Source organism: Gorilla gorilla, chromosome 11 (assembly GCF_029281585.2).
Source record: "Gorilla gorilla gorilla isolate KB3781 chromosome 11, NHGRI_mGorGor1-v2.1_pri, whole genome shotgun sequence".
In the NCBI taxonomy this organism is placed as follows: domain Eukaryota; kingdom Metazoa; phylum Chordata; class Mammalia; order Primates; family Hominidae; genus Gorilla; species Gorilla gorilla.
In genome coordinates this window covers 68,201,660-68,221,540 of record NC_073235.2, presented here as the reverse complement: position 1 = coordinate 68,221,540, position 19,881 = coordinate 68,201,660, and the positions used below count along the sequence as shown (strand labels likewise).

At 34.7% G+C, this 19,881-nt stretch overlaps 1 protein-coding gene across 2 annotated transcripts in view; it reads left to right on the top strand.

Annotated features, from left to right (window-relative positions):
* Positions 1-4,977, top strand: part of GALNT3 (polypeptide N-acetylgalactosaminyltransferase 3) — a 47,441-nt gene extending 42,464 nt beyond the window's left edge. For both annotated transcript variants that reach the window (XM_019022844.3, XM_055380249.2), the window contains exons 10-11: positions 2,899-3,051; positions 3,886-4,977. In XM_019022844.3, the coding sequence (XP_018878389.1) occupies positions 2,899-3,051; positions 3,886-4,008 (276 nt within the window). In that variant the 3' untranslated portion in view covers positions 4,009-4,977. The remainder of the gene's footprint in view (positions 1-2,898; positions 3,052-3,885) is intronic.
* Positions 4,978-19,881: the final 14,904 nt, after the last annotated feature.

Sequence of the window (19,881 nt, the reverse complement as noted above, 5' to 3'; positions counted from 1 at the left end):
TATGCTTGTAAAAATTAAGATTTTGAGCAAAGGGAAATATTTCTGCATTTGTTAAAATCTTATCAGTAAATGTAAATCCCTATAAATTTCTCTTAGGCTTCTTCTAGCATTACATTTATTTTATCTTAAAAGCTGAAGATATATTGTACACATTGCTTTTTTCCATTTTTCTGTTATCATTTTCATAAATATAATAACAGCTTTATAATAGCTCTGTATCAAAAATATGTTTACATTTTAAATAGAATATAGCTATCTTTTAGAAACTGGGGGATGGGAAAACATTCACATATTCTTTCAATAAGTGTTTGTTTAGAACCTATAAAGTAGCTTGTACTGACTGTTACCGTAGTAAAAAGACAAAGCTCCTGATCTTGTGGAGCTTATGTTCCACAGGAACAAAGAAAAAAATATGTAGTTTTGGGCATGAAGAAAAATATAGCAGGTAAGGGAATAGTGTGTTTTAGGGTAGGGTGGTTATTTTAAGAGGTGAGGGAAGACCTTTTTGGAAAAGCGACCTTAGAGGGAGGCCTGAATACTTTGAGAGAATGTTCCAGGAGAAGATGTTCATCTTGGAGGAAGGATTTCCAAGAGTGGAGACCCAGAGGCAGATACATGGAGAAAGCAGATAGCCAGTGTACCTAGAGCAGAGTGGTCTAGCAAAGAGGACTAGGAAATGAGGTCAGGGGCATTGATAGGGACCTGATCATGTAGGGCTTAACTGGCCCCATTAAGAAACTTGGACTTAATTCTGAGTTTGACAGAAACAATTGAAGAGTTTTGAGCAGAAGAATAAATATTATCTGGTGTATATACTAAATAGGAACTTCAGCTTTTGTTACCCTAACACAGCTATTGATTTTATTTTGTTTTATTTCCTTGACATTTTATTTTTAATCAAGCATTGCACTTAAACCATTTTGCAAATTTAGTTCCCTGAGTGCTAAAATTTTTAGATATTATATAACTTGATCATTTTTTCATGTTTCCTTCTACTTTTGATCAGATAATATTTTTATAGCATAAAACTTCATGTATGCCAAGTAAAAATAAATATTTTGGTTATGTGACTAAGCTGGCCAATATTACTAGTGTAATGCAGTTTGAGTCATTATAACTTGATTATATTTACTGCTTTGCCTCTTCTCTACTCGTTCTAAGTAATGGGTCTCTCCAACATTCACAGTTATCCAATTATGTGCTCTTTTTTGTTACCAAAGTACTTTCAATATTTTCCATTTTTTATAATTTTTATTTTAATAATGGGTAAAATACTTGACAGCTTTTGTTACCATTTTTGAGATCTTAAGGCTTATCTTTCTTAGCCAAGTATAGCTAGAATGCTATTTTCATCATCCAAACTCAGTTTGTTCCAGTGTTTCCATCTGAAGAACTACTATTTATAAAAATGACTGATGTTTTGCTTGTGGGCGGAGATAAATTAAGCATGAGACTAAGAGTAGGGAAACTCAAGATATGTGGCTCTGTGAATTCAGCAAATGTTTGTAGAGTGCCTACTCTAATACACATAAAGAGTTTAACACAGTGCCTGCCTAGCATGTAATAAGGACTTAACAAATATTAGTGCTCCTACTAATTATTTCATTATTGAAAATCAATTATGTTAACTTATTTTATCTTTATAATGTCAATATTATGAAATATTGGATTTGTGATGGGTATTATGACTCGATAAATTGCCTGACTTCAGTCTATGGGGAAGCCAGGTCTACACACCACACACAGTTCTAATAGAGTGCTAGGAAAGTTATCTCTGATGTACTATGGGAACCTTGAAAAGATTGTAATTTTGTGCAGCAGGGCAAATTCAGGCAAAGCCAAAGAAGGAAGGTAGTATTTGAGTTGGCTCTTGAAGGATTAAAAAGGAGTTAGCCAGGCAGAAAAGGGTCAAAAGTGTATTCCAGGCAGAGGACAGACTGTAAAGCAAAGTCTTAGAGTTATAGATACATATGTTCTGATTGGTAGAATTGTGTGAAAGAAGCATAATATATAACTGGGGCAATGATTGATGCAAGATCAAAAAGAAAGATTTCATGTACCAATTAAGGAGTGTGGACTTTATCTTAGCAACAGTAGTGATTCACTTAAGCAAGGGCAGTCAGGGATCAAACCAATGCTTTAAAAGACTATCTGGCAGCAGATTGGATTGCTGGATGATAGGAACAGAAATTGGAAGTAGCTTTAGGTGTTTCAGTAAAAATTCTGAGAGTCTGAGTAACAGAAGTGAGTACACGGAAATGAGAATGGATGGGATGTTAACATCTGAGAGGAATAGTGCTGCTAAGGGACGAATTACTTGGATATGTGGAGAAAGAGAAGCATCAGTAGTAACAATAGCTAAAATGTATGAAAACTCACCGTGTGCCAGTCATTGTTCTAAATGTATTATACATATTAACCCACTTATCTTCATAACCCTGTGGGGTAGGAACTATTAAATTACCCATTTTCTAGTGAGAAAACTGAGGCATGGTGAACACCCTGAAGTCCCTAGTTTAGTGAAAACACCTTTGATTGAGATGAAGAAGAGAGATGGAACACTTGTGGGAGAGAGGCAATTAATGTTCTTGTTATAACTCTTCATTCCCTTTTCTGAGGAATGCCTGGGATAGCCTCCACTCTCCTTGATAACTTCCAACTTCTGGTATCGGGAGGAAGACAGTACCTTGTTAATGAAGTAACCACCTGTTGATGAAGGAAGGCTATTGTATCGTCTATCACAAAAACTCAGCTTATGTTTCTAATAACTATTTTTATTGTATTGTTTTGTTGAAATAGAAATGACTTTATTATTTAACAAGTTGCTGATTTATTTATTTATTTTGCAACTGAGCACATGGGTTGCTTTTGTCAGTAACAGTGCTATTCCTTCCATAGTACTTTGAATACTCTGCTCAACATGAAATTCGGCACAACATCCAGAAGGAATTATGTCTTCATGCTGCTCAAGGTCTCGTTCAGCTGAAGGCATGTACCTACAAAGGTCACAAGACAGTTGTCACTGGAGAGCAGATATGGGAGATCCAGAAGGTACCTCAGTGCAATTAATTCATCTATTTAACTATTTTTCTTAGCTCTACTTGCTTATCTGGGAAAATGAGTGGAACATGGTACATTAATATTATCTATCAGAATTTCTCTCCCTTTATTAACTTTGTTATTATGTGTTTCTACCCATGTGATGAGACTATATCTATGAATTAAGTACTCTTAGTAACAAAAAATTAAGTTGCTTGGTTGAACCATGATATATGCAGATGAGCACTTCTGTGAATTATTAATATTAGTCGCTTGTTTTTTACTATTTAGGGTTTCTTATAATGCTTTTAGCAACAGTCATTTTTTTTCTGGCAGAGAGAAGAAAGATTATTATATCTTCTCACTTGAAGTGATTAATTTTTTTCTACCCTGTTTTAGCACTTTTTCACAAACCTAGAATTGAGAGAATACATAACAGGTCTCTTCTGTTTTTAAACACGTTTAAGGCTTAGCTGTATCATAGCAATTCTTACCTGAACATTGTTTTGTGCAGTACTAGAAAACCTTAACACTGGCTTTTATAATTTATGATGTTTTTAAGAGTTTGTCACTTATGGATATATCAAGGGAATACTTCTTGTTTGAAAATGTGATTCAAACCTTGTTCTGTCTGCCTCTCTTCATTATGTAATATCTTACTAATTGAACAGTAGTGGCTTAAAAGGTGGCATTTACACTAGAAGCCAAAAAGAGTTTATCAGACATGGCTCACCTTAGAAAGATTTGCTATTAGGTTTGCTTCAATGAAACCATAAAATCTTTTTCATATTTATCACTTAACTATGAGTCTTGGAATTTAATGTCTGTTGTTTTCTTTTATTCTAGGATCAACTTCTATACAATCCATTCTTAAAAATGTGCCTTTCAGCAAATGGAGAGCATCCAAGTTTAGTGTCATGCAACCCATCAGATCCACTCCAAAAATGGATATTTAGCCAAAATGATTAAGTGTTCCTTAAAATTAAGGTGAAAAAGGAAATATTCTTTCTCATAAAACTGTGACTAGGCATACACTGTAGTTTTTGAAAATTATGCAAAAGCAGCTAAATGTAACTTATTCCAAGTGCATTTTTCTTATTTATATCTTTATCTATGTAGCACTACTACAGAAATTCTGCAAGTTTCTGTTTCAAAGCACAATAACTAGTAATACCAAAGACTATTTCAAAATGTCCAGATGTAGGGGAAGAGATGTTTACAGTATGATGAAAATAATTTTCCAAGTAAAGTGATGTTTGTGTGTTTTGTACACTTAGGGATATATATAGCTACATTCACACACTCACAATTTAAAATATTTCCCCTAGTTTTTTGGGGGGATAGGAAGAAAGATTTGTTACTGTATTTTTTTAACTACATAGAAATAGATAATAAAGGTCAGCATTGGCATCTGTGTACAAACCAAGAGCTTTTACAGATCTAGAATTTATTATTTTAAAATGCAGGTGAACTTTTTTTTGCCTTTGGTTTACTTGTCTGTCAAATGTTTCCTTAAACATGAAACTGAATAAGGAGAAGAGTATTTTTAACACTTAAATTTCTTGGCAAATTTTAAAACATTTTTTAGTCTGTAATACACTCCACTTGAAGCACTTAAGTCTTCCTTAAATGACTTTTCTTAAGTAATGATACTGTGTGTTTTCCCAAAGCACTTTTAAAAAATTTTTTATAAATTACTATCTGTTGAAAAGGTGTCCTTTTCCTTTCTTCTAGTATTTTTTTCTTACCAAAATTCACTAATCTTGAATGTTTGTGATATTAAATTTCAAATGCAGAATACTTGACTCATTTAAAGCTAAATTTTGTTAGATTCAATTATAATTGTAATGGATTTTTGACTTTGTAATGGATTCTTTTCATCAAAAAGCCTTATTTTTTTATCTATGTGGAAAACACAATAAAAAATCCTCAACACTATTGTAATCATTTGGTTAAGTTTTTTCCTCTTTTGGGTAAAATCTGTAATTGATAATAGGTGGGGGAAAATGAATTTTGTACGCTGAATTTCTAAGCGCCTATTGTTTGTAAAACCATCAGATATTTCTTATGGCACAAAAAATGAGAAATAGCAAAATTTCTGTGTTCAATATTTAGAAAATTTTGTATTAATTTCTGATAACGTTCCTTAAGCATCTGATAGAATGATGTTTTAAAAAAATTTGACGCTTGCTTAGGAGATTTAACACTTTTTTGTTTGTTTGTTTTTCGTCATTTTATATTTAGATCTCCTGTATTCTTGTTCCAGAAGTAAAATATGATCGGTTTCATATTTTAAATCTGGCAGAGCCTCAGCTGTACAAAAAAGAGCATATATTGGTTATTGACCCTATCTTCTCATTGTTTGTTTGTAAGTTTGAATTTGTATTAAAAAGCCTGCATTCTGAGCTGGACATGGTGGCTCAGCCTCTAATCCCAGCACTTTGGTAGGCAAAGGTGGGAGGATCATTTGAGCTCAGGAGTTCTAGACCAGCCTGGGCAACATAGCAAAATCTCATCTCTACAAAAAGTAAAAATAAAAAAATGAAATTAAAAATAAAATTACCTAGGTGTGGTGGCACCCATCTGTAGTTCCAGCTATACAGGAAGGTGAGGCAGAAGCATTGCTTGAGCTTGGGAGATTGAGGCTACAGTGAGCTATGATTACACCACTGCACTTCAGTCTGTGTGACTGAGCAAGACTCTTTCAAAAAAAAAAAAAAAGCCTACATTCTCCAGTTGATTATTTCAACTAATGTGTATTATGTGCCTAATTTTCTATCAGAAGTTGTAGTAGCCCGTTTTCACACTGCTGTTAAAGACATACCTGAGACTGGGTAATTTATAAAGAAAAATAGGTTCGATGGACTCACAAGTCCGCGTGGCTGAGGAGGCTTCACAATCATGGCGGAAGGTGAAAGGCATGTCTTACGTGGAGGGAGACAAGACAGAATGAGAACCAAGTGAAAGTGGTTTCCCCTTATAAAACCGTTAGGTCTCGTGAGACTTACTCACTACCACAAGAACAGTGTGGGGAAAACCACCCCCATTATTCAATTATCTACTACTGGGCCCCTCTCACAACATGTGAGATTTATGGGAGCTACAATTCAAGATGACATTTGGATGGGAACACAGCCAAACCATATCAGAAGTGATGGTAGGCAGAGTAAGACTTGTTATTACTTTTGAGCTATGTCTCATGGGTCAGAAAGAAAGGCAAATAATTTTAAAGTAGAAGGTAAGTACCACTAGGCATGAATAGCTATGAGCGTGAATTCTCTTAGAGCTTATTATATCTCTAAACACAAAATTATTTCTCAAAAATATTTCATAAATGAACTTAAGCATATTTTCAAAAAAACCAAAGTGAGTGCCCTGCATGCATCACTCATATGTTGACATATCATGATCCAACTGAAATCTACTTAGAGTAGGTTGATATTATTATGGGAAAGTCCTTACCTGATTTGGCAGCCTCAGGCTATTGCTCAAGTGTCATACAAATCATGTCATTAAGGACTGGACCTTTAGGGTAGGTAGTGCCTTTTAAAAGTCTTGAGTTTTGGAACAATGATAACAGGGAGTTATTTATGGAGCCTGGCTGCCATCCACCTGAGACTTAACTGCACTCAAGTGTGAAATTGTGGAATTCTTGCTCAATTTGAAGCTGCCATGGCAAATGGTCTGGTTGCTACAGAAGACCTGGCATGCTGCCTTCATTCCAGAGCACCAAGTCCTAAGAACTCTCAGTTGGTAAGCTGCACTGCCAAATCCACTAGGGTTAACCTGATGGGCAAGTTCACTGAAATCTGAGAAGGGATCACACAGTTAACTATAGGAGAAAATAAGAAACACACTAAAATTGCCCATTACTATAACCAATGATGATGGATTTTTTAAGCCCCTATATTACCAGAGACTAGTATTGGACAATTTAGTTAACTACTTTATATACCATCAAAATATAAGTGCAAAAAGGACAAGGTTAACTTTATCGGAAGGACTAGAAAAAAATCATTTTTAAAATGCTGTTATGTGTAGATGAGAATTGTAAAAGATAGGGAAAACAAAAATCTAGGAAGATTCTGTACTCAGATTGCTTCACAATTCACTTTAAAGACAGCAGAAATAAATATCTTTAGACAATGCATTTTTAGTATGCTTTGTGCAAGGAAGATGTTTGCAGAACTCTCAGAAACCAGTTCATACTCAGATAAAAGGCCTTGGCCCTACAAAAGAATATCTGTGAAGGAATTAATACACATACAAATGTGGCATTGTGTGTGTGTGTGTGTGTAGTGTGTATATTTTAAATTAAAATATTTGACATCTTTATGAATTTATATTTTAATTACCTTTTCCAAATTATCAACCTACCCAATCTTCCCTTTTCCAGTCCTACAGTCCTACATTTTCCACATCACCAGCCCAACTGCAAAAGAGATTCCTCCTGCACGCCTAGTCCCTCTCGCTCTCTAGGCTTCCACAACACCTAGGAAATTTTTTGTGTCTGTTTTTGGGATTTTATTAGGCACCAGGCACTAATAATATACAAAATAGTCCCCATCTGAAGGCGGAGAAAGTTATAGTTTAGTAATGTGGTCACCAATGTGGTCTCATAATGATGTTTTAAAGAGAAATAGTCCCATGATGAAGTCAACATATTCAACTTCTGGTGAGTTCACTGACAGGAGCTAGAGGAGAAAACAGGCACCCCATATTTTAGAGGTAAATAATTAAAGTAATGCTTCTTAAACCTTTTTGTACACACAATAGTAAGATTCTGATTGATTAAGAATCAATCAGATTGAATAAGATTCTGATTGATTAAGCCTGGGGTAGAGCTTGTAATTTTGTATTTCTGACAAACTTTCAGGTGATACCAAAGCGGCTGGCCCTGGTACCGTGCTTTGAATAGAAAGGCTACCCAGTGAACCAATGCCCAGGGTTCTTCGAGACTACCATGATGACTCTGACCATGCTTGACATCCATAATTACTTCTAGTACGACCAGAAGTCAATGCCTCTCTATCAACCATTATCATCATTATTCTTCCCTGGCAGATCCTACATCCTTTGTATATCTCTAAGTTGACAAATCCCCCACCTTCTGATAACCTTCTACTCTGCAAACTTCTTTGATTAGAAAACTCTATTATATCAGCAATTTTGTCTCTGAAAATTCTACGTATTGTCTTGCCTTAACTGAACTGGACATTAATTAAGGATAAATCATCCAATTCTAGTGAGGGTTATTGTTTTTTGTTTTTGTTTTCTATCATTCCTCTTGTACTTCAAGGCTAGGATTTGGGGTAGGTGTGTCCTTCTTCAAAAATGCCCCAGCTTATCTGAAGCCATGTCATGTGGATATATTATGCTCTACCCCTTCGTGCTGCTGTCAACCATGAATTTATAGGTCATTTATCTTAATTCATTCCCTGCATTAATTGAATACTTTAGTTCCTGTTGGCCTTTCTTTCTTTATACCTCTACTTGTGTCACCCTATGGGTGACTTCATTATTGGTGCAGATAACTCCAGCATTCTGAGCTCTCTGTATTTGACAACCACATTTCCTTCCCTCAACCACACATTCCTTGGTCATCACTAGAAACTATATCTTCTCTAACATCTTGATCACCTTAACGTCTCTGACTACCACCTCCTTTCCTAGCTCATTTATGCTAGTTCTTGCTGTCTAGAAACTTTTTCTATCTCTTCAGGACTTCTAAACCATTGATTTTGCTACTTGTTCACTATCATTCTCCTCTAGTCTATACTTTTATTCTTATCCAGAATGGTTTTAATATTTCCTCATTGTAACAATGACAGTGAAAGAGTTCACTGTCAATTCATGTGTCTGTTTCTCCATCGTGCTTACCTAGAAAACCCCAAACCCTGGATAAACCAAAATATTTGCTACCACTACTTCTGCATCCAAACAATTGTCATGCTGGGCACATTCACCATCTTTCTGGGGATATCCTGTTTCCTCTCTCTCTTTCATATGTTAGGTCTCCTGTTTTGTGTATACTATAACTTCCTCTTTCTTGGTTAACTTCCTCATTTTGGAGGAGTACATTACACAGTAGTATTCTGGGGAACGGTTTAGGATGCATACAGTTTTTGAGACCCTTATATCCAAAATACCTGTATTCTACCCTCACAATTAGAAGGTTAGCTGAGTATAGATTTCTTGGATGGATTTTTTTTTTCAATATTTTAAAAGTTTTGTTTGTTTGTGTGTTTTTCTAAATTTCAGTATTGATAACTCCAGTCTATTTTTGATTCTTGGTTCTTTGTTAGTGATTTTATTATTTTCACTCTGAATACTTATAGATATCCTATTTGCCGCAATGTGTTAAATTTCACTGTTAAGTCTTATATCACAGTATGCTTTACTGTGCTCTTTAAATACTCACGTATTTAAATTATGAAATCTTTTCCAAATATTTATTAATTTTATCCTTTGTATTCTCAGTTTCTCTCTGGGAATCTTATTATATCAGACCCTTAACATATTGATTCTCTAGTCTATATAGGAGGGCAGCTTTTCTGATCTATATTCCATATCTTTGCATACTCCAGGATGTATTCTTAATGTACTCCTTTAAGCCTTCTATTGAGTTTTTCTTTTCTGTCATTTGTAATTTCCAAAAGCACATTCTTGTTCTCTGAATTTTTCTTGAATACCACTATTATTTTGTGAATGTGATTTTTTTGTCTTTCTGAGATTATCAATAAAAATATTAATGGTAGTTCTTTTTTTAAAGGTTTCATCTACTTGCATAGTCTATTTCCTCCAAGCTGCTTTTTTTCCCCCTATTTACTCTCTGCATTTCATAACAGATGCTTTCCTCTAGTCTGGTGATTTTTAATTGTTCATATTGAACAGAGGATTGAATACTTACTAAAAAGCTCTTGAGTCTGAGGAGGGCTTATTGACTATGGTCTTTCCTGTAGGCTGACCCAACGGCGGCCATTGTGCTGGAAAACAAAATGACAAGTTAGATCCCCAGAGAAGAATCTTCCAATCACCCTGGAAGGTGTAAACCTGAGAATCATTGGGAGAAGAGGACTGGGGATGAATTTTCAGTATAAGATTCTTAACTGTGCTGGTAGCCCCTGTTCTAGAGACACTCTATCTTATCCTCTCCAGTGAATGAGTGTCTAAGCTTCTCTTTGGGTGTAGGAGAGGAACGAGGAGTCTAACTGATTGGTAAATGGAGTGTCAACTACTTCTCCTCCCCAGCTGTATCTTTCTCACTTTTGGAGGCGCTTGGTTCTACCAGTTCTTGATTCTTTCTGTGGTTCTGTAGTATGAAATGCATTACTACTCTGCTTTCTCCAATGATAGCTTTGGACTAACTACTAATTAATTTGCTTTCCAGGCTTCAAAACAGTGTTGTCATTAAACTTCTCCTACTCTTCTCCCCATGGATGTATATTTTTTTCCCTATATCTTTACTGTCATTTTAATGGGATTTTGGAAGACAGCAGAAGAAAATGAAGATAGAATCTGATACTCTTGACAAGAAATCCCATTAATTCTTCGATGACTTCCAATTTTTTCACAGCAACCTATCTTTTTAAATAAAAAACAACATTGCTCCTCTGCTTTGTAACCTTCCAATGGCTCTCAAATTGTTCTTAGAGTAAAATTCTTGCTTCTGGTTGTAGCCTACAAGGCCCTATATGACCCACTCCTTGCCAATTTCTCCTGCCTCATCTAGGACCACCTTTGCTGTGCTGAGTGTGCTTCAGACAGAGTAGTTGCCTCCTGGATTTGTCTCATGTATCAAACTGATTCTTGCTTTAGAGCCAACATTTTCTTGGTCTGGATGCCCCTAGTAACAGTATCTTTTATATGTTTCTATTCTCAGCTCAAATAAAACATTCTGAGAAGAGACCATCTTTTATAAAGTAACCCAATCACTACTGAATCACCGTGTTTATTTCCTTGTTACATTTACCATTATCTGAAATTTTATGTGTGAACTTATCTTTTGTCTCCATAAAATGTCATCTTCACAAAAGCAAGATAAGAAATAATGAAATCCATATCATGTTCAAATTTAGGTAACTTCAGTATATCCTCGAAATAAAACAACACTATTTTTCAAGGATGTTTACATTAAACACAGAATTGGTGCCAGTGAGGATGGGCTATGAGCATAGGAATGGAGGATGAAGAGAAAAATATGGGCAAAAATAAAATAGGACAAAAAAGACAGTTTTTTCTTAGACTGATGAAGAGCAACAACAAAAATTCTTGATAGGAAAAGTTTTCTGAGAAGATGCATTATTTCTTCAAAAGATATGTTACAGAAAACATAGGTTTATTTACAATATCCTATAGCACAAGAATAATGGAACCAAGAAATAGAGGTACTAGTTCACGTAGCACACAATATATCTATGAAACTCATTACTCAAAGAGTTTATGTAAGAGGAAATTTTGAATAGACTCAGCAAAACTGATGACTAACAAATTCTCAATCAATAAGAAAAAATAGAATGTATAGCATGTCCCCATATTTTCAGAGTCACATAGAAGAGAGCATCTTCCAAAACATATCCCTTTGATACTACATCAGTCATTGCATGTTTCCTTGAAAGTTATGAGAGTATTTGCTTTTATTTAATATTATCATAATTTTATGATATTCCTTTAGAATCTCAGCCACTCACTGTGTAAATTATTATAGGAGAAGTCTATTTTTTTCCAGTGGATCTTTTGAAAATGTATCTCCTTTAAAACATAATGTTAATAGTGAAAAATACTTTGAAAGCACAGGTGGAATTCATTGGTGTCAAAAATGTTATTTTTAAGAATGTATTTTTAAAAAGAAGACCAAATAACTTCTACTTGTTTGTAAAATCCTTGTTAACTAGGTGGAGCATTATTTCTGTTATTCTGTGTTAGAGTGCATTTATTATTTTATTTTTCCATCAGAGTTAGTATTGCCAGCAATAGAAATTAACTCTGGATGATTCAAGTGGAAAATAAGTTTGTTGAAAGGATATTGAGTAGTTCACAGAGTCATTTGGAACACTAGGGAAAAGGCTTAAAAAATGGGCAGGCAGGATAAAACAAAGTGCATAGCTTTGAAGCTAAAATTATGCTGCAGAACTTGACTAGTGAGGATATTTTTTCTGATGCCAGCAAATGCTAGATGAATGGTTTGTACCTCTCATTTCTCTAGCATTGGCATTGGCATTGTTTGCTGCTGACATTGGCTACTGGATGACCCCCCTGCTATAACTGTGACCAGATCCTCGAGGTAACTGCTACTATTGCTGCCAGAACGAATTCTCCACTGAGTGCTTCTTTCTCACTAGTTCCCAAGTCAATATCCAAGCTGAATTCAGAGTAACTGAGCCTATTCATGTGCCCTACCCTCAAGGCAATGGAGGCTATGAAAGCAAGTATCTGGCTTTGCAGCTTCTGCAGTTGAAGGTGGAAATTTCACAGGCACAGAAAGGGAGTTCAGATGCCAGGTGGCTAAGAAAAAAAAAAAAAGACAAACAACTTTAGTACAAACCTTAGGATTTGAAAACCATAGCATTCTTTTCCTCACTATTTTTTCCTTTAAACTGTAAACATTTAAATGATTATACATATATAAAAATGCCATTCACTTAATCATATTGTAGGCACTTTCTTGCTTTTCTTTTGTTGACTTTCAAATAGGTCAAAGATGTTACTATATTTTTTATTTCTGTACTCTGTAGAGTTAGATGGTATATTCATAATTTGTTTTCTCAGAACAGTAATTTTTATTGTTTTTTAATTAATTCTTTTTGCAAAATAATTTATATGTAATAAAATGCACAGAATTTAAAAGTTCAGTTTAATGAGTTTTGACTTGTAGATATCCTTGTAACTGCCATGCAAAACAAGATCTAGAATATTTTCTTCACACCAGAAAGTGTGTTAGATAGTATATTCATAATTTGTTTTCACCGAGCAGCAATTTTTATTGCTTTTTAAAAATTAATTCTTATTGCAAAATAATTTGTATATAATAAAATGCACAGAATTTGAGTTCAGTTTAATGAGTTTTGACTTGTAGATATCCTTATAACTGCCACCCAAAACAAGATCTAGAATATTTCCTTCACACCAGAAAGTGCTTTGCATCTCCCTCAACTCAAACTTTCAACCCTGAAAGCAACCATCCTGATTTTTATCAGCATGCATTAGCATCAATTATTCTTTTGTTTCATCCAAATGGAATAATACATTACATATTTTTGTATCTGCTTTTGGTTGTTCATTATAATGTTTTTTGATATGAATCCATGAGGTTTTGTCCATTTGTAGACTGTCTTTTCAATTGCTGAGTATTATTCCATGTATAGATATACCACAATTTCTTTGTCCATTCTTTCATGACAGACATTTGAGCTATTTTAAATTTTTGAATATTTTGAATAAGGGGGCTATGATCACTCATATACAAGTCTTTTTATCTTTAAAAAAAGTGAAAACATGGCCGGGCTCATGCCTATAATTCCAGCACTTTGGGAGGCCGAGGCAGGCGAGTCACGAGGACGAGGTCAGGAGATCGAGACCATCCTGGCTAACACAGTGAAAACTCATCTCTGCTAAAAATACAAAAAATTAGCCGGGCGTGGTGGCAGGCACCTGTAGTCCCAGCTACTCGGGAGACTGAGGCAGTAGAATGGGGTGAATCCGAGAGGCAGAGCTTGCAGTGAGCCGAGATCACACCACTGCACTCCAGCCTGGGTGACTGAGCGAGGCTCCATCTCAAAAAAAAAAAAAAAAAAAAAAAAAAAAAAAAATTAAAAGGTTTTACTTTTTCACTGGAGAAAAAGTTCTACAATGAAACATCTTTAACATTTTCCAGTGAAAAATGTTTTCACTGTTTTTTAAGGTAGACACCTAGGAATGGATTAATGGATACCATGTATATCCAACTTTAAAAGGTACTGCCATAGGTTTTTTTAAATGATTGTGATATTTCATATTTCCACCAGCAATATATGAGAGTTCCCAGTGGTTTCATTTCCTTGCCAAAACTTGGTATTTTCAGTCCTTTTTATTTTAAACATTCTAGTATGTATCTTGTGGTGGTTTTAATTGTTATTTCCCTGATAAGCACCTTTTTATGTTCATATTGAACAGTCATTTTTTTTTGTAAAATGTTTACATATTATATCCATATTTATTGAGTAGATTTCTTCATTATTGATTTGCAGGTCTTTATATATTCTAAATACAAGTCCTCTGTTAGATATTTGTATTGTAAAATATTTGTGTTGTAAATATAATCTCCAAGTCTGAAGCTTGATTTTATTTCTTATAACATATTTTAATGTGCAGAAGTTCTTATTTTTGATGTTGTGTGATTTATCAAGTTTTATGTTTGGTGCTTTTTATGCTCTAAAGAAATCTTTGCCTATCTCAAACGTATGAAGATCTACTTTAATGTTTTTTCTAGATGCTTTATTTTTCTAACTTTTATTTTAAGTCAATGATTAATCTTGAAATAATTTTTGTACATAGAGTGATGTAGGAGGTTGAGATTTATTAATTTAATTTTCCGTTGTTCAAACACCATTTGGGAACTTGCTTTCCCAAAGGAATTTTTATGGTTTGGCTGTGTCCCTACCCAAATCTCATCTTGAATTTGAGTTCCCATAATCTCCACATGTCCTGGAGATAATTGAATCATGGGGGCGGTTTCCTCCATCCTGTTCTCGGGATAGTGAGTGCGTTCTCACAAGATCTGATGGTTTTACAAGGGGTTTTTCCCCCTTTTGCTCTGCACTTCTCCTACCTGTCATCATGTGAAGAAGGATGCCTTTGCTTCGCCTTCTGCCATGCGATTGAACTACTTTCCTTTATAAATTACCCAGTCTCAGGCAGTTCTTTATAGCAATGTGAGAATGGACTAATACGGGAATTCTGTCGGTACCTTTGTTAAAAAATCAATGGATGCTATGCTTGTGTGTGTCAATTTCTGAACTCACTCTTCTATTTTATTGGTCTACATGTCTTTGCTTGTGGCAACACACACTATCTTGATTACTGTAGTTTTATAGATTGTGTATTGTCCTACTTATTCTGTTTTCAACATTATTTTGACTATTTTAGATTATTTGCATTTTTTCTGTAAATTTTGGAATCTACTTGTTAATTTACCTTCCCCCCACAATGTTTATGCCTTGTAGTTCTTTTTCTTACCTTATTACATTTATTGGGACTTGTAATACAATGTTGAATACAAGTGATAATGAACATCCTTGCATTTTTTTTTCTGTTCTTAAGAGGAAAATATTCACTGTTTTATCCTTAAGTGTGGTCTTTGCTATAGATTTTGCACTTATTAAATTCAGGAAATTTCCTTCTATTCCTAGTTTGAGAGTTTTTATCATGCATAAGTGTAGAATTTTGTCAAATATGTTTTCTATTGAGTCCATGATAGGATCTTATCCTTTATCCTACTCATGTTGTACTTTTCATGTGTGAAACCAACGTTGCATACTTGGGATAACCTACACTTGGTCATAACAAAGTATTCCTTTTATAACATAGGATTAAAAAAAGAATAATCTACTTGTCTATCTGTAGAGATACTCCTATGCTTGACATTTTGTATAAATGGAGTCATATAATATGTGGTTTTCTGTGACTGGCTTATGTAATTTAGTCACAATGTTTTCAAGATTCATGCATACTTCAGCAAGTATCAGCATTTTTTCTTATGACCAGATAATATTTCATTTTATGGATAAGCCATATGTGTTTATTCATTCATCACTTGTTGGATGTTTGACACTTTCTGACTTTTATGAATAATTCTGCTGTGTATACACAAAAACATTTGTGCATAAGTTTTTGTTTGAATGTCTGTTTTTGTTTTGTTTTGTTTTTTGAGACAGGGTCTGGCTCTGTTGCCCAGTCTAGGGTGCAGTGGCATGGTCTTGGCTCACTGCAGCCTTGCCATTCTCCCTCCTTAGCCTCCTGAGTAGCTGGGACTACAGGCACATGCCACCACACCCAGCTAATTTTTGTATTCTGTTTAGAGATGGAGTCTCACTTTGTTGTCCATGCTGGTCTCTAAAGCCTGAGCTCAAGCAATCCACCTGCCTTGGCCTCCCAAAGTACTGGGATTATAGGCATGCGCTACCACATCTGACTGAAAACATGTTTTTAATTCTCTTGAGTACATATCGAGGAGTGGAATTGCTGGGTCATATTGTCTCTCTATGTTTAATCACTTTAGGAATTACCTATTGTTTTCCAAAGTGGCTGCACCATTTTACAACTCCACCAGCAACATATGAGGGTTCTGATTTCTCCTCATCCTTACCAACACTTTTTATTATCTAACTTTTCGATTCTAGCCATCCTTGTGTGTTTGAATTGGTATCTCATTTGGGTTTTTATTTGCATTTCTCTGATGAATAATTACATTAAACATCTTTCATGTGCTTATTGGCCATTTGTATATTTTCCTTGAAGAAATGTTTATTGTGATTTGCCTATTTTTAATTTGGGCTGTCTTTTTTCTTAGTAAGTTGTGTTATTTATATATTTTGGAAAGTCCCATATAAGAGAAATGATTTGCAAATATTTTCTCCCATTCTGTGAAATTGTTATTTCACTTTATTGGTGGTTTCCTTTGAAGGACAAGGTTTTAATTTTTATCAAGTTCAAATTATCAATTTTTTTTCTTTTGTTGTTCATACTTTTCATGCCATAGGTAAGAATCCTTTGCCAAATCTGAGGTCATGAAGATTTATGTCTATGTTTTCTTCAATGAGTTTTTATGGTTTTCAGTTTTAAATTTAGGTCTTTGATGCATTTTAAGTTTATTTTTGTATATGGTGTGAGGTAAGGGCTCAGCCTCATTATTTTGCATGTGGATATCCAATAGTTCCAGCCCCATTTGTTGAAAAGACTATTCTTCTCCTCACTGAATGGTTGTGGCATTCTTGTCAAAATCAGTTGACCATAGAAACATGGTCTCTCAATTCAGTTCCTTTTACCTATATTCTGTCCTTGTGCTAGCACCACACTATTTTGGTTGCCATCGTTTTGGAGTAAATTTTGAAATTGAGAGGTGTGATTTTTTTCTACTTTGCTTTCTGTGTTTTCAAGATTGTTTTAGTTCTTATGTACCTTTGCAATTTTATATGAACTTTAGTATCAGCTTGTCAATTTCCACAATGATATCTGGGATTCTAATAGAGATTGCCATTTTAACAATATTAAGTCTTCTGATCCATGAACATGGCATGTTTTTCCATTTATTGTAATACCTAATTTCTTTCAATAATGTTTTATAGTTTGCAGACTATAAATTTTGCACTTCTTTTGTTAAATTTATTCCTGTCTTTTTGCTGCAATTATAAATTTTCTTAGTTTTGTTTTTGAGTTTATTTTGAATTCATTGGAAGTGTATAGAAATAAAATTGATTTTTATATATTGATATTGTAGTCTGAAACCTTGCTGAATTGTTAGTTTTTATAGTTAGTGGATTCCTTAGGGCTTTCTATATACGAGATCATGCTATCTGTGTATAGAAATCATTTTACTTCTTTCTTTCTAATCTGGATACCTTTTATTTCTGTTCTCACTTAGTTGCCCTGACTACAACCTGCATTACAAATACTTTCTATATTTTGATTAATTTAATTTGTTAACATTTTGTGGGGGATTTTTGTGTTTATGTTTGTGAAAGATATTATTTGGGAATTTTCTTATAATGTGTCAGGTTTTATTATCAAGGTTATGCTGGACATAGAACCATTTGGAAAGTTGTTTTCTCCACCTTTATTTTCTGAAAGATAATGTGTAATATAAATATAATTTCATGGCTCATGCAGTGGTTCATGCCTGAAATCCCAACACTTTGGGAGGCTGGGGCAGGAGCATCACTTGAGGCCAGGAGTTCAAGACCAGCCTCAACAATATAGTGGGACTCCATCTCTTCAAAAAAACCTTCGCAAAAATTAGCCAGGCATGGTGGTGCGTGCCTAAAGGTGGAAGCTTGAGTAATTGATTTTAAACCCTTTTTCTTGTTCAAAGCTATAAATTCTCCTGTAATACTTTAGCTGCTGCACACCACAAATTATGATATATGGTGTTTTCATTATCACTCAGCTCAAATTATTTTTCAGTTTATCTTTTCAACTCATGAACTCTTTACAAGTGTATTGCTTAATTTCCAAATTTGAGGATATTCTAAATATCCTATTGTTGTTGTTTTTATTTTCCAACTTTTGTTTTAGATTCAGTGGGTACATGTGCAGATTTGTTACATGAGTAAATTGCATGTCATGGGGATAACACTTTTCTGCTTGTCTTTTTTGTTATTGGTCTTATACTGAGCATTGTATATGAAAAACAGTAGAGACTGACAATATTTATCTACAGAAAAGGGCATGCTCCTCTGTCAAGCTGCTGGAGTTGGGAATTGGATCAATTTAATCTGTTCTTAAGCAACATTTGAATTTTATTATAACTTTAATAAGATTCAGCTCACTATTGTATAAAAGTATTCTGAGGGCAGAATTAGGGTCTTCAGGAGAGCTTGAGGATTGTACACCAGTGAGATTTCAGATCTCTTTATACTTTATGGCACAGACATCTGTTTTTCAAATCATGGAAGAGGTCTTTCTGCTTTATAACTAGACTGTCCAACTCTTTAGGTCACTTGGGAGTTATATTTTCTCTGTAGTATGGCCCCCACTTTTCTGCAACTTGGGATACTTCTCTTGGCCTTTCACTCAGCTTTCAGTGGGCAGCTGGTGAAGTTCTAATGCATATCAGAGGGACTTCTCTCAGCTTGCCTGCCCTACCCCTAGACTGATACTGAGATGGCTTCAGGGTATGTCAGTCAACTCTACTGCCCCAACTTCCAAACTTTGGTAGATTGCTGGAAAGCACTTGGAGAAACACCTTCCCTCTTGTGGTAACAAGTACATCTTTCAGCTGTCTTGCATGCACCTAGCCTTTATTAGGCCATCCAGCAGCAATTTTTAGAAGACGTGTAGTACTGATTTTGTTTCAATACATACTTTTATTGAGAATCATAAATTCTTCACTTCCTATTCTTGTCAATTATTTTCCTCTCCCTGTGTCTTTGTGGAGAAGGCGAGACTCCAGTTTAAATGAAAGAATAGATGTTCTCTGCCATATTAAAAAAGCACAAATTAATATTTTTACTTTTTTATGCTTCATGCTAAGCATATTTTCCACTCCTTTATAAAAATCACATTAGTTTTAAAGTGCTATGACTCTGGGATCTTTGAGTACTTGGAGATGCTGAGTATGAAGAATGTTTACATTTTTATCTTATAACCTATTTTTATAATGGATTATTTAACTGGACACATTTTTATCTATTTCCATTGGAAATAATCCACTGAAAATGTTTCAGAAATTGTTTGTTCTGGTGCTTATTTCTTAAACTATATTTTTATATGGGCTTTTATATTTAAACTGCATTTGATTAATAACTTACAGACTTGAATACACCATTTGCCCACTAAAAGCCTACAATGACTTTCTCTTTTTTGAGACAAGGTTTTTCTCTGTCACCCATGCTGGAGTGCATGGATGCAACCATGGCTCACTGCAGCCTCATCCTCCCACCTCAGCTTCCCAAGTAGCTGGGACCACAGGTGCACACCATCACATCTGGCTAATTTTTAAATTTTTTTTTTTTTTTTTTTTTAGCGATGAGGTCTCGCTATGTGTCCCAGGCTGGTCTCAAACTCCTGGTCTCAAGCAATCCTCTTGCCTTTGCCCACAAGGTGCTGGGATTACAGGCACGAGCCACCATGCCCAGCTACAGCGGCTTC